General features: G+C 46.2%; 1 protein-coding gene across 1 annotated transcript in view; it reads right to left on the bottom strand.

Moving 5' to 3' along the window:
- The window catches only part of SLC39A4 (solute carrier family 39 member 4), a 63654-nt gene extending 48884 nt beyond the window's left edge, over positions 1–14770 (bottom strand). Inside the window, exon 1 of the mRNA XM_067467227.1 lies at positions 14153–14770. Within this exon, the coding sequence (XP_067323328.1) occupies positions 14153–14356 (204 nt within the window). The 5' untranslated portion in view covers positions 14357–14770. The remainder of the gene's footprint in view (positions 1–14152) is intronic.
- Between the last annotated feature and the right edge of the window lie 9188 nt (positions 14771–23958).

Below are 23958 nucleotides of genomic sequence, written 5' to 3'. Positions count from 1 at the left end.
TGCATAGCAGAAAAGGGGTTGGACTAGATGGCCTTTGAAGCCCCCATTGAACCAGTCACAATAAATGGCCATCCAGTTTCTGCATTAACATCTCCTTTTTTCTGGAGGGCTTTAAGCAAAGGCTGGATGTCTATCTGTCGGGAGGGATTTGGCTGTGTCTTGCTGCGTAGCAGAAAAGGGGTTGGGCTAGATGGCCTTTGGGGGACCCCTTCCAGCTCTATATGAGTCTTCAACTCTACAATTCTGTGGTTCTGCAAAGTCAACAGGGAACTTCCTCTTAAATTTCAAAAGTGGAATTTCCCCTCAGGACCAAGGAAGGGAAGAAGGGAAAATTCCCCACCAGCAACCTGGGCTAATCCTATTCATTAGGGTTCACCTGACTCTTTGATTTGCATTTCGTTTGGTACAGTAATTGCACCTTTCCGTGCAATAGCACATTTCCTTGGCCCTCCGTGGCTTTGCAAAACGGCTTTATCCTCAAGTCCAATGCTTGGTTATTAAACTAGGATTTTGGAATGCAACTACATTATCATCATCATTATCCTCTAAAGATGCCAGTAGCCATAGATGCAGGCGAAACATCAGGAGAAAATGCTGCTTGAACACATTGGCCATACAGCCCGGAACACCCTGTTGTTGTTGTTGTTGTTGTTGTTGTTGTTGTTGTTGTTGTTGTTGTTTCCTTTGGTAGAGAAGGGCCAAGACCCCATCAAACTACAACTCCCAAGATTCCATAGCACTTACTTACGTACTTACTTGGTGATCCCTCTTAGCTCGAGGATGATGATCTTCCAGATGTGGTGTCTTGGTGGTGGCTGTGAAGCCCTATTCTTGACCTGCATGTTTTCCCGTAGTGAGGGCATTGGTTTCCAGGTGGAAGGCGGTCCTGGTCGGGGTTGGCTTGACGCGCCTTCCTCTTGACATGTTTCTCTCTTTCTCCCTCCATTCATGCCTCTTCAAATTCTGCAGCACTGCTGGTCACAGCTGACTTCCAGTTAGAGCGCTGAAAGGCCAGGGCTTCTCAGTTCTCAGTGTCAATGCCAGAGTTTTTAAGGTTGGCTTTGAGCCCATCTTTCAATATCTTTTCTTGACCTCCAACAATCTGTTTTCCATTCTTGAGTTCGGAGTAGAGAGACGGTGGTCGGGCATCCGGACAACGTGGCCGGTCCAGTGGAGTTGATGGCAGAGGACCATCGCTTCAATGCTGGTGGCCTTTGCTTCTTCCAGCACGCTGACGTTTGTCCACCTGTCTTCCTAAGAGATTTGCAGGATTTTCTGGAGGCAGCGCGGATGGAATCGTTCCAGGAGTTGCATGCGACATCTATAAACAGTCCACGTCTCGCAGGCGTATAGCAGGGTTGGGGGGGACAATAACTGTATAAACAAGCCTCTGGGTCTCCCTACAGATGTCTCGGTCCTCAAACACCCTCTGCTTCATTCGGAAAAATGCTGCACTCGCAGAGCTCAGGCGGTGTTGTATTTCAGTGTCAATGTTGATGTCTGTAGACAGTCCACGTTTCACAGGCGTATAGCAGGGTTGGGGGGGACAATAACTGTATAAACAAGCCCCTGGGTCTCCCTACAGATGTCTCGGTCCTCAAACACTCTCTGCTTCATTCGGGAAAATGCTGCACTTGCAGAGCTCAGGCGGTGTTGTATTTCAGTGTCAATGTTGATGTCTGTAGACAGTCCACGTTTCACAGGCGTATAGCAGGGTTGGGGGGGACAATAACTGTATAAACAAGCCCCTGGGTCTCCCTACAGATGTCTCGGTCCTCAAACATTCTCTGCTTCATTCGGAAAAATGCTGCACTTGCAGAGCTCAGGCGGTGTTGTATTTCAGTGTTGATGTTGACTTTGGTAGAGAGGTGGCTGCCAAGGTCCACATTTTCTTATGTTACACCATTAAGTTGTATTTCTGGCATTGGAGAGGGATTGGCTGGTGAATGCTGAAAGAACACTTTGGTTTTCTCGATGTTCAATGAGAGGCCGGGCTTCTCATATGCTTCTGCAAAGGTGTTTAGAGTGGCTTGTAGGTCTTCTGAATGCGCACGGATGATGTTGTCATCAGCATATTGGAGTCCTATGGCAATGCAAGTAGTCTCACTAACTGTATTGAACTCAGGGGCGGCTCGTCCATTACGCGAAGTAAGCGGTCGCAGAACACTTTTTTTTGCCAGGGGCGCAGAGGCGCCTCTGTAAATGCCCCTCGACCGCCACTTGAGGAGCGCCCCCTCAGCTCACAACAGCCCTAGCAGTCCGGGGGGAGCCTCGCTTTCTTGCCTCGCTGCCGGGCGATCCTCTTCCCAAAGGGGCCGGGCCCTTGAGCCTCGCCTAGCCCCTCTCGTTCCTGCTCCACTTGGCCACCGGGTGCGCGAGCAGAGCCAGCACTCAATTGTTCTCCGCATTCGATCCCTTCCCCATGACCGGCTGCCTTTCCCGATCCCTCGGCGCTCCACCCGCCTCCTCTCCTCTCCCCAATCCACGGGTGGGCCAAGGGGCGGAGCCGCCATGCCTGGCCCGCTTCGGGTCCGGAGTTATGTCTGAAGACCCCAGCGTACGCACCAAAAGTCACCTCTTCTCCTGACTTTCTCTTCAGCCATTGGGACCAAGAGAGAGAAAGAGAGAGAGAGAGCCCTTCCGGCTGGAGGTATCTCCCACCTCCGCTCCCTCCTTTGTTTTTGCGCCTTCCTTCAGGAAAGGTGGGCATCTCCACCTCTCTCTCTCTCTCTCTCTCTCTCTCTTGGTCCCAATGGCTGAGGAGAAAGTCAGGAGAAGAGGTGACTTTTGGTGCACACGCCGGGGTCTTCAGGCACGCCTCCGAACCCAAAGCGGGCCAGGCAAGGGAGCAAGTGCGGCAAGTGTAGTTACTGGGATGTATAGTTCACCTACAATCAAAGAGCATTCTGAACTCCACCAATGATGGAATTGAACCAAATATGGCACACAGAACTCCCACGACAAACAGAAAATGTATATCAATGATTGGTTGGGGGGGGGGGGGCGCCAAAATACTGTTTGCTTACCGTTGAAAATTACCTAGGGCCACCTCTGAACTGTGTAGTAGACTCATTATAATGCAGTTGAACTCCAGTGCAAATGGTGCAACTGAGATCTTGCAATGCCACCCAACAACAGATTCCAGGTTCTAAAGCATGGAGCCAGGGCAACCAGTATGAAACTGGGGTAACTCTTTGGTGTAGACACACTCCTAGCCTCACGCTAAGGACTGTATCCCAACTGCGTCGCATCTTTTTCTGCTGACGGCACATTCCTCCGCTTTGCATTTACCTGTCCGTAACCTGTGATTATATTATCCGCCCGAAAGGAGGAGGAGGAAAGGTAAGGCATTTGCGGCACCTTTAAAGTTGTGCCAAGTTCACACATTCACACTCTGGAAGCATATATTCCTCCGATAAAGCAATCTGACAATAATGGTCTCCTTGTACTAACAAGAATGCATCTACACTGTAGAATTAATGCAATTTGATTCCACTTCAGCTGCCACGGCTCAATGCAATGAACCCTAGGATAGCTGTAATTCAGTGAGGCATCAGCACTGCTTTGGCAAAGAAGGCGGAAGACCTTGCAGAACTATATCTCCCAGGATTCCATACCCTTGGTAGTCGGACAGGTGTGTCTACACAGTATAGGATTAAATGCAGTTTGATCCCACTTGCACTGCCATGGCTCAATGCTATGGAATCCTGGGAGTTGTAGTGTTAGAGACCCTAAATTTGGGTCTTTTTAGGTCCATGTCGCGGGAGCACGGAAGGATGGAGACAGTCCCAATGAAAGATAAAAAAAAACAAGGTTTTATTTTAGTTTCTTCATGAAGAAAGACGAACAGCCTGATAGCATTACGCAGATGCTATCCTTCAAGTGGCTGCCGTCCCCTCCCTTGAAATCTGCAAACTTTTATAGCCCATTTCAAACAGAAAGCTCAGGGAAAACACCTTTTATGAATAATAATTCTGACCTTTTTGATGGAAAGTACCTTCTGTACACGTGGCTTTTGCGCTTTCAAAAACAACATTTGAAGTTAACCACAAACATCCTGTTTAAGAAGTACCTTCTAAATGTCACATTTTGTTTCTTCCGTGGTGCTCTACAGAGAAAGGGTATCTCTCTCTTTTGCTGATTTTGTTGGCTTTCACCCAAAAGCCCCTTACTCAGAGACCCCTGAGGCCTCCTTCAGTAGTGTTGCATGAAGAGTGCTAGAGCCTTACTAAACTGCAAATCCCACAATCCAATAACAGTTAAAAGTGGTGTCAAACTGTATTCATTCGACAGTGTGGAAGCGCCCCAAAGTAGCTTTTTCCTGACCAGATGCCTTCCAGATGTGTTGGACTATAACTAACTCCCTATCATGGGGAATGATGGGAGCGGTAGTCCACCCAAGGTTAAGACTTAGATGGTTGGGGCCTTGGAAGTGTTCCTTTGTGGTCTGTGACTCATCAGATGCCTTCCAGATGTGTTAGGGTATAACTAACTCTGCATCATGGGGAATGATGGGAGCTGTAGTCCACCCAAGGTTAAGACTTAGATGGTTGGGGCCTTGGAAGTGTTCCTTTGTGGTCTGTGACTCACCAGATGCCTTCCAGATGTGTTAGGGTATAACTAACTCCCCATCATGGGGAATGATGGGAGCTGTAGTCCACCCAAGGCTAAGACTTAGATGGTTAGGGCCTTGGAAGTGTTCCTTTGTGGTCTGTGACTCACCAGATGCCTTCCAGATGTGTTAGGGTATAACTAACTCCCCATCGTGGGGAATGATGGGAGCTGTAGTCCACCCAAGGCTAAGACTTAGATGGTTGGGGCCTTGGAAGTGTTCCTTTGTGGTCTGTGATGTTTTATGGAAGGCAATGAATAGAAAATCGATAGATCAATAGAAAATCAATATATCAATAGAAAATCAATAGATCAATAGAAAATCAATAGATCAATAGAAAAGCGATAGATCATTAGAGAAGAGCAAAGGGATCTTTATGCATGGGGTCATTTCCTCCCTGTGACTTTTGGAGAGCGAATACGATCACTATGTTTGGTCTATAACTCTGGAGACTCGGGTTCGAATCTCTGCTGATTAATGGATGCCTTTAGGTGAGTCACACTCTCTCAGCCTCAGGGGAAGGCCAAGGCAAACCCCATCTGAACAAACCTGGTCAAAAAAAACTCCAGGTTTCCATGCTTTGGGGAGGACTTGAAGTCTGGTGTCACATGTTGGAAGCTAAGCAGGGCTAGCCCTGGCTAGCTTTTGGATGGGAGTCCACCAATGTGCTGGAGGCTCTGTTTCAGAAGAAGGAACTGGACAAACCAGCTTTGAGGATTCCTTGCCGAAGAACGCCTTTGGAAATCCAGTGGTTTGCTATTGAGTCAGGCAACTGGAATGCATGCAATGGCCGGAAGGCTCAGTTCCATGCAGATTGGCTCAGCGACTCAATGAAGATATTGATGGGAAGGAAGACGAACCAAAATCCCCTTTGATCAATGGAAAGGGGGGGGGTCCTTTTGCAAGGTCTATTTTCCACTATTGTTCACATTTGGGCATATTGAATATTTGTGCCAAGTTTGGTCCTGAGCCATCATTGTTTGAGTCCACAGTGCTCTCTGGATGTAGGTGAACTACAACTCCCAAACTCAAGATCAATGCCCACCAAACCCTTCCAGTATTTTCTGTTGGTCGTGGGAGTTCTGTGTGCCAGGTTTGGCTCAACTCCATCATTGGTGGAGTTCAGAATGCTCTTTGATAGTAGGTGAACTATAAATCCCAGCAACTACAACTCCCAAATGTCAAGGTCTATTTTCCCCAAACTCCACCAGTATTCACATTTGGGCATATTGAGTATTTCTGCCAATTTTGGTCCAGATCCATCATTGTTTGAGTCCACAGTGCTCTCTGGATGTAGGTGAACTACAACTCCCAAATGTCAAGGTCTATTTTCCCCAAACTCTACCAGTGTTCACATTGAGGCATATTGAGTATTCGTGCCAAGTTTGGTCCAGATCCTTCATTGTCCAGGTCCACAGTGCTCTCTGGATGTAGATGAACTACAACTCCCAAACTCAAGATCAATGCCCACCAAACCCTTCCAGTATTTTCTGTTGGTCATGGGAGTTCTGTGTGCCAAGTTAGATTCAACTTCATCGTTGGTGGAGTTGAGAATACTCTTTGATTGTAGGTGAACTATACATCCCAGCAATTACAACTCCTTAATATCAAGGTCTATTTCCCCCAAACTCCACATTTGGGCATACTGGGTATATGTGCCAGGTTTCGCACAGATCCATCATTGTTTGAGTCCACAGTTCTCTCTGGATGTAGGTGAACTACAACTCCCAAACTCAAGGTCAATGCCCACCAAACCCTTCCAGTATTTTCTGGTGGTCGTGGAGTTCTTTGTGCCAAGTTTGGTTCAATTTGGAGTTCAGAATGCTCTTTGACTGTAGGTGAACTATGAATCCCAGCAACTACAACTCCGCTTTGAGTCCCCCTCGGGGTGAGAAAAGTGGTATATAAATGCTGTAAATAAATAAACTCCCAAATGACAAAATCAATCCCTCTGCAACCGCATCAGTATCCAGATTTGAGCATATCGGGTATTTGCGCCAAATGTGGTCCAGTGAATGAAAATACATCCTGCAGATCAGATATTTACATTGCGATTCAATAACAGTAGCAAAATTACAGTTATGGAAGTAGCAACGAAAATAATCTTATGGTTGGGGGTCATCACCACATGAGGAACTGGATTATGTGGTATTAGGAAGGCTGGGAAACACCGCAATATGATATAGTATTTGGCACAAAAACGAAGTTCATGGAGTAGAACAACTCTTTTCAAAGTCAGTGCAACACAATGAAACAGGAAATAACCCTTTCAAACCAGGAACAGAATACGTTTTTTTTCCAAATTGTGTAACATAGTGTTATTCTAGCAGTTTTCAAGTTATTCCGATATCTCAGAAGAGTCACAAGCAATTCAACATATTTTCTGGCACAAAGAACTAAACATTCTGGAGCAGAACAACTACTTTCAAAGTAAGAACCGCACAAGTCAGCAGGAAACAATACTTCCAAACCAGGAACAGAGTATTCAGATTTGGATACATAGTGTTATTGTAACAGTTTTCAAGTTATTCCAATCATATGTGTGTGAGATAGATAGATAGATAGATAGATAGATAGATAGATAGATAGATAGATAGATAGATAGATAGAGATAGATAGAGATAGATAGATGATAGAGAGATAGATAGATAGATAGATAGATAGATGATAGATAGATAGATGATAGATAGATAGATAGATAGATAGATAGATAGATAGATAGATAGATAGATGATAGAGAGAGAGAGAGAGAGAGAGAGAGAGAGAGAGAGAGAGATAGATAGATAGATATAATGTTCGTTTGTGGGATTAACATAACTCAAAAACCACTGGACGAATTGACACGAAATTTGGACACTATACCACTAAAACAGACCAACGAGTGTCCATCACTCAGTGGAAAGGACTTAAAAACCCGAAAAAGCTAAATGTCGAAAAGCTAAATGACGATACAGGAAAAAAGGGAAGGAAGAGGAAGGGAAGGAGAGAGAGAGAGAGAGAAAGAAAGTAAGAAGAAAGACGGAGAGGAAGGGAAGGAGAAAGAAAGAAGGAAGGAAGAAGAGAAAGACAGGGGGAAAGAAAGAAGGAAAGAGAGACAGAAGCATGGAAGCAAAGAGCGAAGGAAGAAAGGAAAGAGGTAGAGAAGGAAGAAAGGAGAGAAAGTGGAAGGAAAAGAAAAGGGGGAAGGAAAGAAAGAGGTAGAAAAGGAAGGAAGGAGAAAAAGTGGAAGGAAAAGAAAAGAGGGAAGGGAAGAAAGAGGTAGAGAAGGAAAGAAGGAGAGAAACTGGAAAGAAAAGAAAAGGGGGAAGGAAAGAAAGAGGTAGAGAAGGAAGGAAGGAGAAAAAGTGGAAGGAAAAGAAAAGAGGGAAGGAAAGAAAGAGGTAGAGAAGGAAAGAAGGAGAGAAACTGGAAAGAAAAGAAAAGGGGGAAGGAAAGAAAGAGGTAGAGAAGGAAGGAAGGAGAAAAAGTGGAAGGAAAAGAAAAGAGGGAAGGAAAGAAAGAGGTAGAGAAGGAAAGAAGGAGAGAAACTGGAAAGAAAAGAAAAGGGGGAAGGAAAGAAAGAGGTAGAGAAGGAAGGAAGGAGAGAAAGTGGAAGGAAAAGAAAAGAGGGAAGGGAAGAAAGAAGTAGAGAAGGAAAGAAGGAGAGAAACTGGAAAGAAAAGAAAAGAGGGAAGGGAAGAAAGAGGTAGAGAAGGAAGGAAGGAAAGTGGAAGGAAAAGAAAAGGGGGAAGGAAAGAAAGAGGTAGAGAAGGAAGGAAGGAGAAAAAGTGGAAGGAAAAGAAAAGAGGGAAGGGAAGAAAGAGGTAGAGAAGGAAAGAAGGAGAGAAACTGGAAAGAAAAGAAAAGAGGGAAGGGAAGAAAGAGGTAGAGAAGGAAAGGAGAGAAACTGGAAAGAAAAGAAAAGGGGGAAGGAAAGAAAGAGGTAGAGAAGGAAGGAAGGAGAAAAAGTGGAAGGAAAAGAAAAGAGGGAAGGGAAGAAAGAGGTAGAGAAGGAAGGAAGGAGAGAAAGAAAGAAAGGAAAGGAAAGGAAGGAAAGAGGTAGCGAAGGAAGGAGGGAAAGAAGGAGAGAAAGCGGGAGAGAGAGAAAGAAAGAAAGAAAGAAAGAAAGAAAGAAAGAAAGGAGATGAAAGGATCAAAGCAAAAAGCAAAGGAAGGAAGGAAAGAGGTAGAGAAGGAAGGAAGGAGAGAATGAAAGAAGGAAAGAAGGAGAGGAAAGGAAAAGAAAGGAAAAGAAAGGAAAGGAAGGAGGGAAGGAAAGAGGGAGGGAAGATTGGCCACAGCAACGTGTGGCGGGTACAGCTAGTAAATATAAATAAAAATGTAATGTTCGTTTGTGGGATTAACTTAACTCAAAAACCACTGGACGAATTGTCACCAAATTTGGACACAAGACACCTCTCAGGCCAACAAGTGACCATCACTCATAAAAACACTGAAAAATACAGCAGAAGTGACTTAAAAAGCCAAAAAACAAAAAATACATTACAACACATATACACACAAAACACATATACACAGACTGAGCCATAGCAACACGTGGCAGGGGACAGCTAGTGTGTGTGTGTGTGTGTGGGTTCGTTTGTGAGAGAAACATAACTCAGAAACAACTGGATGAATTGACATGAAATTGTGACACAATACACAGTCCAACGAGTGTCCACCATCCCTAAAACACACAAAAAACCCCCCAGCAGAATGGACTTAAACTCCCCCTAAAATAAACAATATATACATATACACATACACTGATATAAATACATATAGACACACACATATATGCATATACACAAGCACACATATATTCACAATATACATATACACATATAAACACAGAAATACACAAATATATACATACATATACACACATATGTACACATATTCACACACACATTATTATTATTATTATTATTATTATTATTATTATTATTATTATTATTATTTACTATATTTATATATGGCCCCTCTCAGCCTGGAGGTAACTAGAGGCGGTTATATATATGCACACACATATATACACAAATATATATACACACAAAACATTAACACAGACTGGGCCACAGCAACGCATAGCAGGGGACAGTATGTGTGTGTGTGTGTGTGTGTATATATATATATATATATATATATATATGGGAGAGAGAGAGAGCATGCGCGCCCGGTGGAGCAGCAAGTTAAACCACTGAGCTGCTGAACTTGCTGACCAAAAGCTCGGCAGTTCAAATCTGGAGAGTGGGGTGAGCTCCTGATGTCAGCCCCAACTTCTGCCAACCTAGCAGTTCGAAAACATGCAAATGTGAGTGGATCAATAGCTACCGCTCTGGAGGGAAGATAATGGTGCTCCATGCAGTCATGCCGGTCATATGACCTTGGAGGTGTCTACGGACAACGCCGGCTCTTTGCCTTAGAAATGGAGATTAGTATCAACCCTCAGAATTGGACACAACTAGGTTTAATGTCAAGGGGAAAACTTTACCTTTATCTATATAAAGGATTAACGTAACTCAAAAAGCACTGGACGAATTGACACCAAATTTGGACACAATACCCCTAACAGGCCAACGAGTGACCATCACTCATCAAAACACTGAAAAACACAGCGGAAGGGACTTAAAAAGTCAAAAAACAAAAAATATATACACAAAACACATATACACACACTGGGCCACAGCAACGTGTGGCAGGGGGTGGCAGATAGGTAGATAGATAGATAGATAGATAGATAGATAGATAGATAGATAGATAGATAGATATAGTTTGAAAGACAAGCCTTATGAGAAGCTGGTGGTATTTATTTAGCTTAGAGGAAAGAAGGCTGAAAGAAGTGTAAATATTTGCAAGGATGTCCCATTGAGAAGAATGGAGAGAGATTGTTTTCTGCTGCCCTGGAGACTAGGACAACATAACGCAATGGATTTACAATAGGAAAAGGGGTTCCATTGAAATATTAGGAAGAACTAGGCAACAGTATGAGCTGTTCAGCAGTGGGATATGGAGTCCAGTGGAGTTTTCAATCAGAAGCTGGATGGCCATCTCTTGGGAGGGCTTGGATTGTATCTTCCTGCCTGGCACAATGGGGTTGGACTGGATGGCCCTTGGGGGCCCCTTCCTAATGTAGGATTCTATGAGCCTGTGTGGCCATCTGTTGAGAGGGCTTGGATCATGTCTTTCAACTTCGCAGAATGGGGTTGAGCTGGATGGCCTTTGGGGGTCCCTTCCAACTCTAGGAGTCTATGAGCCTGTGTGGCCATCTGACGGGAGGGATTGGGGTGTGTTTTCCTACCTGGCAGAATATGTTGGGCTGGTTGGCTTTTGGGTGTCCCTTCCAGCTCTAGGATTCTATGAGCCTGTGTGGCCATCTGTCAGGAGGGCTTGGATTGTGTCTTCCTACCTGGCAGAAGAAGGTTGGGCTGGATGGCCTTTGGGGGTCCCTTCCAACTCTAGGAGTCTATGAGCCTGTGTGGCTGTCTGTTGAGAGGGCTTGGATCATGTCTTTCAACTTCGCAGAATGGTGTTGAGCTGGATGGCCTTTGGGGTCCCTTCCAACTCTAGGAGTCTATGAGCCTGTGTGGCCATCTGTCAGGAGGGATTGGATTGTGTGTTCCTGCATGAAAGAATGGGGTTGGGCTGGATGGCCTTTGGGGTCCATTTCTAATATAAGATTCTATGAGCCTGTATGGCCATCTGTTGAGAGGGCTTGGATCATATCTTTCAACTTCGCAGAATGGGGTTGAGCTGGATGGCCTTTGGGGGTCCCTTCCAACTCTAGGAGTCTATGAGCTTGTGTGGCCATCTGTCAGGAGGGCTTGGATTGTTTTCCTACCTGGCAGAATATTTTGGGCTGGTTGGCCTTTGGGTGTCCCTTCCAGCTCTAGGATTCTATGAGCCTATGTAGCTTTCTGTCAAGAGGGCTTGGGTTGTGCCTTCCTACCTGGCAGAAGAGGGTTGGACTAGATGGCCTTTGAAGGTCCCTTCCAATTCTAGGATTTTCTGAAGTGCAGGTGATAATTCCTCTTGGCCAAGTTAAGGTGAGGGGGCATCTGTTCCTTTGAGTGTCCAGCATTGGCTTGACCTTCTCCACCAAATGACCATCTCTCTTATGTCCTACCACACAGTTGGAAGGGACCCCAAGAAGCCATCTAGTCTAGCCCCTTCTTTCTCTTTGTTCCTGGGTGATCAATCTCATTTCCTAATTGGTTCCATCATAGAAAGAGGGGAAAGGTTTATGAAATGGTACTAACTTTGTTTCTGCAGAAAGGACTTGGTTTGGCACATTTTGCTCTGGTTTCCCAATGACTATCTCATCATTGAGTTTCAACCGATTCGACATAGTTTGCGGCACGAAAACAAACTTTCCAGAGTCTGACAATGAGCTCATAAGAGTCTCAACCAATTCGATATAGTTTGTGGCACAAAAACAAAGTTTCCGGAATTTGACAATGAGCTCGTAAGAGTCTCAACCAATTCGATGTAGTTTGCGGCACGAAAACAAACTTTCCAGATTCTAACAATTAGCTTGTAAGAGTCTCAACCAATTCGATATAGTTTGCGGCACAAAACAAACTTTCTGGAATTTGACAATTAGCTCGTAAGAGTCTCAACCAATTTAACATCGTTTGCAGCACAAAAACAAAGTTTCCAGAGTTTGACAATTAGCTCGTAAGAGTCTCAACCAATTCGCCATCGTTTGCGGCACGAAAACAAACTTTCCAGAGTCTGACAATGAGCTCGTAAGAGTCTCAACCAATTTGATATAGTTTGTGTCACGAAAACAAACTTTCTGGAGTTTGACAATTAGCTCGTAAGAGTCTCAACCAATTCGATATAAACTTTCTGGACTCTGACAATTAGCTGGTAAGTGTCTCAACCAATTCAATATAGTTTGTGGCATGGAAACAAACTTTCCAGAGTCTGACAATGAGCTCGTAAGAGTTTCAACCAATTCGATATAGTTTGCGGCACGAAAACAAACTTTCCAGAGTTTGACTATTAGCTTGTAAGAGTCTCAACCAATTCGATATAAACTTTCCAGACTCTGACAATTAGCTCGTAAGAGTCTCAACCAATTTGATATAGTTTGTGGCATGAAAACAAACTTTTCGGATTCTAACAATTAGCTCGTAAGAGTCTCAACCAATTCGATATAGTTTACGGCACAAAAACAAACTTTCCGGAGTTTGACAATTAGCTCGTAAGAGTCTCAACCAATTCGATATAGTTTGCGGCAGGAAAACAAACTTTCCAGAGTTTGACAATTAGCTCGTAAGGGTCTCAACGAATTCGATATAAACTTTCTGGACTCTGACAATTAGCTCATAAGAGTCTCAACCAATTTGACATAGTTTGCGGCACGAAAACAAACTTTCCAGAGTTTGACAATTAGCTCGTAAGGGTCTCAACGAATTCGATATAAACTTTCTGGACTCTGACAATTAGCTCATAAGAGTCTCAACCAATTCGATATAGTTTGCAGCACGAAAACAAACTTTCCAGAGTTTGACAATGAGCTCGTAAGAGTCTCAACCAATTCGATATAATTTGCGGCACAAAAACAAACTTTCTGGAGTCTGAAAATGAGCTCGTAAGAATCTCAACAAATTTGACGTAGTTTGCGGCACGGAAACAAAGTTTCCGGAGTTTGACAATTAGCTTGTAAGAGTCTCAACCAATTTGTTGTAGTGAGTCTCAACCAATTCAACACCGTTTACAGCACGAAAACAACGTTTCCAGAATCTGACAATTAGCTCGTAAGAGTCTCAACCAATTCAACATAGTTTGCGGCACAAAAACAAACTTTCTGGAGTTTGGCAACTACTTTCAAAGTAAGGACTAAACAATAAATAATAGGTTCAAATGAGGATCAGAAGAGGTCACAAGTATTCAGAGGGTCTGGATCAGGTATGGGCCAACTTGGGCCCTCCAGGTGTTTTGGACTTCAACTCCCACAATTCCTAACAGCCTACCGGCTGTTAGGAATTGTGGGAGTTGAAGTCCAAAACACCTGGAGGGCCCAAGTTGGCCCTTAGCTTCTCCTCGTCAACATGGCGTATTAGATCCAATATTTCAATGGGTTTCTTGGGTCTCTTAATCAAAACAATTGAGACGACGGAGACTCCTTTGCTTGTGCAGCAGCTGTACTCTTTGCACCCAAGGCTGGTCCTAGTTCAGGTATGGGCCAACTTGGGCCCTCCAGGTGTTTTGGACTTCAACTCCCACAATTCCTAACAGCCGGTTAACCATTCCACAGGAATCTACCTGTCCAGCTTTGCAGATCCCTCACCTTGATAGAGGGGAGTTGAAGTCCAAAACACCTGGAGGGCCCAAGTTGGCCTTTAGCTTCTCCTCCTCAACATGGCATATTGGATCCAATATTTCAATGGGTCTCTCGTGTCTCTTAATCAAAACAATTGAGACGACGGAGACTTCTTTGCTCAAGCAGCAGCTGTACCCTTTGCACCCAAGGTTGGAGTTTGACCCGATTGGCAGCACACCTGTGGAATGTCTTTCCCAATCCCTTTCTTCCCCCAATGGCACCTTCTTTACCTTTCCGCACGGCACTGCGGAGCATTGCACACGGTCCCGGGCGATATTTAACAAGGCGTCCACGGAGCTCGGGGTCAGAGTGCCGTCTTGCTCCGAAGACAGCAAGGCTTTCATCTCCATCAGCGCCGGATCCGTGCAGGAAGACAGAGAGACGCAAAAGAGGAGAAGGATAACGTTCAAAGGTGCCATGCCAAAGAAGGTCATGCTGAAGGGATGCCTCAATAGGAGGTTCGTCTCCGAAAAGGCTAGTCTTGGAAAAGGATGTGGCCAAGTGCGACGGGGCTCTTTAGTGGCTCGGTGGCTCGGCTGCGGTGATTGGCTCCAGGTGAGACGGCCTCAGGTTAACCATTCCACAGGAATCTACCTGTCCAGCTTTGCAGATCCCTCACCTTGATAGAGGAGAAGAGGAGGAGGAGAAAGGGAGACTGTGTGTTGTGCCACACACACGACAGTCAGCCGCGCAAAGGAAGCAAGCAAGCAAGCAAGCAAGCCACCGCGCCTCTTGCTCAACCGGACCTGTGAGCTCACTCTGGGCGTCTGGAAGGGATGCTTCGCTCTTGCTTCACCACCAACTCCAAGACTTTGAGGAAGAGGAGGGACACAAAGGGAGCCTTGGCAAGGCCACTCCTGCTTTGCATGCGGACAAAGCCATGAATGAGGAAGAATCCAGGGAGAAATAGAATCCTAAAGTTGGGTAGGGTTCCCAAAGGTCATCTAGTCCACTCCAGTTGTGCCATTAACAACTGACTTCCCAACAGAAGGTCATTCAGACTCATAGAATGCTAGATTTGGAAGGGAAAGGGGCACCCAAAGGTCATCCAGTCCACCCCAATTGTGCCAGGCAGACAGACACAACTGGCTTCCCCACAGAAGGTCATTCAGACACATAGAATGCTAGATTCGGAAAGGAAAGGGGCACCCAAAGGTCATCCAGTCCACCCCAATTGTGCCAGGCAGATAGACACAACTGGCTTCCCAACAGAAAGTCATTCAAACTCATAGAATGCTAGAGTTGGAAAGGAAAGGGGGCACCCAAAGGTCATCTAGTCCACCCCAGTTGTGCCAGGCAGACAGACACAACTGGCTTCCCAACAGAAGGTCATTCAAACTCATAGAATGCTAGTTTTGGAAAGGAAAGGGGCACCCAAAGGTCATCCAGTCCACCCCAGTTCTGCCAGGCAAATAGACACAATTCAAGCCCTCCCAACAGAAGATTGATCCAGCCTCATAAAATCTTAGGTTTTGAAGGGGTCTCCAAAGGTCATCCAGCCCACCCCAGATATGCCAGGCGTGTAGACACAATTCAAGCCCTCCCAACAGATGGCCTTCCAGCCTCATGAAATCTTAGGTTTTGAAGGGGTCTCCAAGGGTCATCCTGTCCACCCCAGATGTGCCAGGCAGGAAGACACAATTCAAGCCCTCCCAACAGAAGACTGATCCAGCCTCATAAAATCTTAGGCTTTGAAGGAGTCTCCAAAGGTCATGCAGTCCACCCCAGATGTGCCAGGCAGGTAGACACAATTCAAGCCCTCCTGACAGAGGATAATTCAGACTTATGGAAAACTACAGTTGGCTCATCCAGCCTCATAAAATCTTAGGTTTTGAAACGGTTCCCCAAAGGGCATCCAGTCAAACCCCGTTCTGCTATAACAGATAGATACAATCGAAACCCTCCTGCAGATGGCCATCCAGACTCATCAAATACTAGAGTCGGATAGGGGTGCCCAAAGCAACTCCAGTCCACCACAATTCTGTCAAGCAGGAAGACACAATTCAAGCCCTCCCAACAGATGGCCATCCAGCCTTATAAAATCTTAGGTTTTGAAGGGGCACCCAAAGGGCATCCAGTCCAACCCCCTTCTGCTGATAGATAGATACACTCCAAGCCCTCCTGACAGATGGCCATCCAGACTCATCAGATACTAGCGTCGGATAGAGGCCCCTAAAGGGCATCCAGTCCACCCCAATTCTGTCAAGCAGGAAGACACAATTCAAGCCCTCCCAACAGATGGCCATCCAGCCTCATAGAAAGCTATAGTTGGATAGAAGTCCCCAAAGGTCATCCAATCCACCCAGTTCTGTCAAGCCACAAACCTTCCTGACAGACTCATAGAATACTAGCGTTGAATAGGGGTCCCCCAAAGGTCATCCAATCCAACCCAATTGTGCCAGGCAGATAGACACAATTCAGGACTTCCCAAAGGAAGACCATCCAGTCTCATGGAATATTAGAGTTGGAAAGGTCCCCCAAAGGTCATCTAGTCCACCTCAATTGTGCCAGGAACATATACACAATTTAAGCCCTACTGGCAGAAGGTCATTCAGACTCATAGAATGCTAGAGTCAGACAGGGACCCCTAAAGGTCATCCAGTACACTCGAGTTGTGCTAGGCAGATAGACACAATTCAACCCTTCCTGACAGGTGGCTATCCAGCCTCATAGAAGCCTAGAGTTGAATAAAGACCCCCAAAGGCCACCCAGTGCACCCCAATTGTGCCAGGCAGATAGACACAATTCAAGACTTCCAAAAGGACGACCATCCAGACTCAGTGCTATCAAATGGCATTAACTTTACAGTGCAGATGCACCCTTTCCATTTTCTGAACTTGGAACATGGAAGCGCGCATGTTCATTCTGGAGCGTTATAGTTTCGGCCCGTTTGTGCCAAGCTATACACATAATAATGATGCAACTCCAGTAACTTCTGATCTGGTTGCCAAAGAGCCAAGAGTTTCCTTTCTCCTCCTTAAGAGTTTTCCTAGAGATGGAGAGAAGGGCTGCACCTGGCTCACCTGACTCACCTGGCTGCTTCTCCTTCTTGCTTTCGCCCTTTGGGGGCACAGCCCTCTTTCGGCCGCTGGGGACGAAACCGGAGCATCCTCAATCAGGCGTTTGCTGATGAGGCTGCTTCTCTGCCACACCTTTGTCTCAGTTGGCAACCAAACCTGGGAATATTGGGCATTCGGCTTCCAGGAATTCTGGGCATTCAGTTTCCATGAAAGTACTGCAAGTCACCTGACATTTTGGGAGGAAAGGACCCCAAGAAAACCCAACGGCCATTCATGACCTCATGTGACCCTTCAAATCCCCATGCTTTTGGTATTTATCACTTAGTATGGATCCCATACTAGCCGTTCCCTGCCACGCGTTGCTGTGGCCCAGTCTGTGTATATGTGTTTTGTGTGTGCATATGTGTGTTTATATATTTGTGTATATGTGTGTTTGCATCTATATAAATAAAAATGTAATGTTCGTTTGTGGGATTTAACAGAACTCAAAAACCACTGGATGAATTGACACCAAATTTGGACACAAGACACCTAACAACCCAATGTTTGTCCTTCACTCAAAATATTGGTTTTGTCATTTGGGAGTTGTAGTTGTTGGGATTTATAGTTCACCTACAATCAAAGAGCATTCTGAACCCCACCAACGATGGAATTGAACCAAACTTGGCACACAGAACACGACCAACAGAAAATACTGGAAGGGTTTGGTGGGCATTGACCTTGAGTTTTGGAGTTGTAGTTCACCTATATCCAGAGAGCGCTGTGGATTCAAACAATGATGGATCTGGACCAAACTTGGCTCTAATATTCCATATGCCCAAATATGAACACAGATGGAGTTTGGGGAAAATAGGATCTTGACATTTGGGAGTTGTAGTTGCTGGGATATATAGTTCACCTACAATCACAGAGCATTCTGAATCTCACCAATGATAGAATTGGGCCAAACCTCCCACACATAACCTCAATATGGGCCACAGCAACGCGTGGCAGGGGACGGCTAGTAGATATATATATATATATATATATATATATATATATATATATATATGTGGTTTTGTGCATGGTTTGTGCTTTTTGGTTTTCTTTTTTTTTGGCTTTTTAAGTCCCTTCTGCTGTGTTTTTCAGTGTTTTCATGAGTGATGGTCACTTGTTGGCCTGACAGGTGTCTTGTGTCCAAATTTGGTGTCAATTTGACCCGTGGTTTTTGAGTTCTGTTAATCCCACAAACGGACATTACATTTTATATTCATACTAGCCGCCCCCTGCCATGCGTTGCTGTGGCCCACATGGGGGTTCTGTGTGGGAGGTTTGGCCCAATTCTATCGTGGGGGGGGGGGTTCAGAATGCTGTTTGATTGTAGGTGAACTATAAATCCCAACAACTACAACTCCCAAATGTCAAGATTCTATTTTCCCAAACTCCTCCAGTGTTCACATTTGGGCATATTGAGTATTTGTGTAGAGTTTGGTCCAGATCCATCATTGTTTGAGTCCACAGTGATATCTGGATGTAGGTGAACTACAACTCCAAAACCAAAGGACATGGCCCACCAAACCCTGCCAGTATTTTCTGTTGGTCATGGGAGAACTGTGTGCCAAGTTTGGTTCAATTCCATCGTTGGTGGGGCTCGGAATGCTCTTTGATTGTAGGTGAACTATAAATCCCAGCAACTACAACTCCCAAATGACAAAATCATTTTTTTTCGGTGAAGGACATACATTGGGTTGTTAGGTGTCTTGTGTCCAAATTTGATGTCAATTCATCCAGTGCTTTTTGAGTTCTCTTAATCCCACAAACGAACATTACATTTTTATTTATATCCATAAGCCTCCTGGGGCGGACCATCTTAATGGGTCCACCACCCCTGCGGAGGTTAGCGGGTGCGGTTAATCTTAAAGTGATCAGATGATGGTCAGACCATGACAATGGAAGGATGTTTTGTTCTTCCACTCTGACTGTTCCACTGTCCACAATGAAAACAAGGTCCAGCGTGTGTCCTGCCTGATGTGTGGGGCCAGATATTACTTGAGTCAACCCCATGGTTGTCATGGCACCCATGAAATCCTGAGCTGTGCCTGTCAATGTGGTCTCGGCATGGATGTTGAAATCTTCAAAATTAAAAGTTGTTGGAAGGCCAGGGCCAAATTTGAGACCACCTCCGCTAGCGTAGACAGAGAAACTGCTGGGTCGCGAGGTGGACGGTACACCAGCAGGATCCCCAAGCTGTCTCGGGTTCCCACTTTCAGGTAGACACACTCAAACCTTGGAGATTGTGGAACAGTGCATCTGATCAGAGCCCCTCTTCTTAATGGATGGCTTGCTCCGAGGGGACCTCCAGCCTTAATGGAAGGATGTTTTGTTTTTCCACTTTGACTGTTCCACCGTCCACAATGAAAACAAGGTCCAGCGTGTGTCCCGCCTGATGTGTGGGGCCAGATATTACTTGAGTCAACCCCATGGTCGACATGGCACCCATGAAATCCTGAGCTGCGCCTGTCAATGTGGTCTCGGCATGGATGTTGAAATCTCCCAAAACTAAAAGTTGTTGGGAGGCCAGGGCCGAATTTGAGACCACCTCCGCTAGTGCAGACAGGGAAACTGCTGGGTCGCGAGGTGGACGGTACACCAGCAGGATCCCCAGGCTGTCTCGGGTTCCCACTTTCAGATAGACACACTCAAACCGTGGAGATTGTGGAACAGTGCATCTGATCAGAGCCCCTCTTCTTAATGGATGGCTTGCTCTGATGGGACTTCCAGCCTTAATGGAAGGATGTTTTGTTCTTCCACTCTGACTGTTCCACCGTCCACAATGAAAACAAGGTCCAGCGTGTGTCCTGCCTGATGTGTGGGGCCAGATATTACTTGAGTCAACCCCGTGGTCATCATGGCACCCATGAAATCCTGAGCTGCGCCTGTCAATGTGGTCTCAGCATGGATGTTGAAATGTCCCAAAACTAAAAGTTGTTGGGAGGCCAGGGCTGAATTTGAGACCACCTCCTCTAGCGCAGACAGGGAAACTGCTGGGTCGTGAGGTGGACGGTACACCAGCAGGATCCCCAGGCTCTCGGGTTCCCACTTTCAGGTAGACAAACTCAAACCTTGGAGATTGTGGAACAGTGCATCTGATCAGAGCCCCTCTTCTTAATGGATGGCTTGCTCCGAGGGGACCTCCAGCCTTAATGGAAGGATGTTTTGTTCTTCCACTCTGACTGTTCCACCGTCCACAATGAAAACAAGGTCCAGTGTGTGTGCCGCCTGATGTGTGGGGCCAGATATTACTTGAGTCAACCCCGTGGTCATCATGGCACCCATGAAATCCTGAGCTGCGCCTGTCAATGTAGTCTCAGCATGGATGTTGAAATCTCCCAATACTAAAAGTTGTTGGGAGGCCAGGGCCGAATTTGAGACCACCTCCTCTAGCGCAGACAGGGAAACTGCTGGGTCGCGAGGTGGACGGTACACCAGCAGGATCCCCAGGCTGTCTCGGGTTCCCACTTTCAGGTAGACACACTCAAACCTTGGAGATTGCGGAACAGTGCATCTGATCAGAGCCCCTCTTCTTAATGGATGGCTTGCTCCGAGGGGACCTCCAGCCTTAATGGAAGGATGTTTTGTTCTTCCACTCTGACTGTTCCACCGTCCACAATGAAAACAAGGTCCAGCGTGTGTCCCACCTGATGTGTGGGGCCAGATATTACTTGAGTCAACCTCATGGTCGTCATGGCACCCATGAAATCCTGAGCTGTGCCTGTCAATGTGGTCTCGGCATGGATGTTGAAATCTCCCAAAACTAAAAGTTGTTGGAAGGCCAGGGCCGAATTTGAGACCACCTCCGCTAGCGCAGACAGGGAAACTGCTGGGTCGCGAGGTGGACGGTACACCAGCAGGATCCCCAGGCTGTCTCGGGTTCCCACTTTCAGATAGACACACTCAAACCTTGGAGATTGTGGAACAGTGCATCTGATCAGAGCCCCTCTTCTTAATGGATGGCTTGCTCTGAGGGGACCTCCAGCCTTAATGCCACGCGTGGACCAATGAGAGTCCCTCTTCTTAATGTATACCTTACTCCAAGGGGAACTCCGGTCTTAATGCCAAGTCTGGGCCAACGAGGCTTGGCCTTGCCCTACTCGGACGACAAGGTATTGCCTAAGTAAGTAAGTAATTTGAATGCAGCCTCACAATCACTCCATGCAATCTTTGTGGGAAAGCCTGCCATTCTGAACAGTTCCATCAGATTCAAACTTATCTTTAACTCGACTCTTTGAAACTCCCTCCTAAGCCATCTTTGCACTTCTAGTAGATGTTGTTTCAACATCATACGAAAGCTGACTGGCACAACCTGGGGATCACAACCAGACACAGTGAAGACATACCCTTGCGCTATGCTACTCTGCTGCTGGGTATGCATGCCCAGTGTGGAACACATCTCACCACACTAAAACAGTAGATGTGGCTCTTAATGAGACATGCCGCATTATCACAGGGTGTCTGCACCCTACACCACTGGAGAAATTACACTGCTTAGCCGGTATTGCACCACCTGACATCCGCCGGGAAGTAGCAGCCAATAGTGAAAGGACCAAGGCAGAGACATCTCCAGCTCATCCCCTGTTTGGGTATCAGCCAGCACGCCAACGACTTAAATCAAGACATAGTTTTCTTAGATCTACAGAGACACTCGCTGGAACACCCCAGCAAGCGAGAGTCCAAAAGTGGCAGGCCCAAACCCAGCACCTCAATCCATGGGTGATACCAGATGAGAGACTCCCCCCTGGGCACACAGAGGACTGGGCGACTTGGAAGGCGTTGAACAGACTGCGCTCTGGCACCACGAGATGCAGAACCAATCTTAAGAAATGGGGCTACAGGGTGGAATCCTCGACATGCGAGTGTGGAGAAGAGCAGACCACTGACCACCTGCTGCAATGCAACCTGAGTCCGGCCACATGCACCAGGGAGGACCTCCTTGCGGCAACACCAGAAGCACTCCAAGTGGCCAGATACTGGTCAAAGGACATTTAACCAACTACCAAGTTTGCAAAATCTGTGTGTGTTTTTTTCTTTTTAATCTGTGTGTTTGTTTTGTTCTGTTAGAATTGTAATATAATGGTATGGTTGCTGATGACACGATAAATAAACTTCCAGTAGCATTCCAAAATGAATTTCCTTTGTCCAAAGCTTAGCCGGACTTCCCTTATTAATTCCAGTGAGTTTAACCTGGGGTGGAAAAAACATCAGTGGAGCTATCAGCTTTTAAGGTGTGTATACATTGGGGGGGGGGGGGCAGGCTATCTATTTACTAGGGCAGGAGAAGGGAGAAAGCCCACTCATTGCTCTCAGGGGTCTCTTGATGTCCTGGGAATGCAGTTAATAGCTGACCGGGTCTCCAAGGCTTTTGCAAACACACCTGATGAGGTGAAATCCTACCTGCTTCCCCAAGAAATGTGTGCAAACACACTCCTTTTATCTCCACAATCCTTTTTATGAGGACAGGCAAGACAGGCAAGAAGGCTCGCATTCCTTTCCCTGGATCGTAGTGTAGACACAGCCGGAGTTTCACTGAATGCAAACTAGGATGGGGTTCCTATGTCTAAGCACAACATTCATTTGGGTTTCATGCTACAGTTGGAAGGGGTCCCCAAAGGCCATCCAGTCAAATCCCTTTCTGCCAAGAAGACACAATCCAAGCCCTCCTAATAGAAGGTCGTTCAGACTCACAGAAGCCTAGAGTTGGATAGGGACCACCCAAGGGCATCCAGTCCACCCCAAATCTGTCAAGAAAATGCAGTCCAACTGAAGGTTCATCCAGACTCATAGAATGTTAGAGTTGGGTCCCCCAAAGGGTATCCAGTCCACCCCAATTCTGCCAGGCGGCAAGGCACAATTCAAGACTTCCCAAAAGATGGCCATCCGGACTCATAGAATGCTAGAGTTGGATAAGGCCCCCCAAAGGTCATCCAATCTACCCCAAATCTGTCAAGAAGACACAACCCAAGCCCTCCCAACAGAAGGTCATTCAGACTCATAAAATGTTAGAGTTGGGTACCCCAAAGGGCATCCAGTCCACCCCAATTCTGTCAAAAAGACACAATCCAAGTCCCCCCCCCAACTGAAGGTTCATCCAGATTCATAGAATGTTAGAGTTGGATAGGGGTTCCCCAAAGGACATCCAGTCCACCTCAATTCTGCCAAGCAGCAAGACACAATTCAAGACTTTCCAAAAGATGGCCATCCAGACTCATAGAATGTTGGAAGGGTCCCCCAAAGGGCATCCAGTCCACCCCAATTCTGTGGAGGAGACGCAATCCAATCCTTCCCAACAATAGGTCGTTCAGACTCACAGAAGCCCAGTGTTGAATAGGGGCCACCCAAGGTCATCCAGTCCACCCCAAGACCCCAAGATATAATTCAAGACTTTCCAAGGGACGACCATCCAGACTCATAGAAGGTTAGAGTTGTAAGGATCCCCCAAGGACATCCAGTCCACGCCAATTCTGTCAAGAAGACGCAATCCAAGCCCTCCCAATAGAAGGTTCATCCAGACTCATAGAATGTTAGAGTTGGAAGGATCCCCCAAAGGCCATCCAGTCCACCTTAATTCTGTCAAGAAGACACAATCCAAGCCCTACCAACAGAAGGTTCATCCAGACTCATAGAATGTTAGAGTTGGATCGGTGTCCTCCAAAAGCCATCCAGTCCAACCCCTTTCTGTCATGAAGACACAATCCAAGCCTTCCCAACAGAAGGTCATTCACAATTCAAGACTTCCCAAAAGATGGCTATCCAGACTAATAAAATGCTAGAGTTGGATAGGGTCCCCCAAAGGTCATCCAGTCCATCTCAATTCTACCAGGCAGCAAGGCACAATTCAAGACTTCCCAATAGTTGACCATCCAGACCCATAGGTTGTTTGAGTTGACTTCCACCAACTATTGCAGCATTATGACTGTGTTGTCTGGGATGATGGAACCTGTAGACCCTTCCAACTCTAACATTCTATGAGTCTGGATGGC

Source organism: Anolis sagrei, chromosome 4, assembly GCF_037176765.1.
Source record: "Anolis sagrei isolate rAnoSag1 chromosome 4, rAnoSag1.mat, whole genome shotgun sequence".
NCBI classification, from domain to species: domain Eukaryota; kingdom Metazoa; phylum Chordata; class Lepidosauria; order Squamata; family Dactyloidae; genus Anolis; species Anolis sagrei.
Note: the sequence above shows the minus strand (reverse complement) of the source record. Positions and strands in the feature narration are given on the sequence as shown.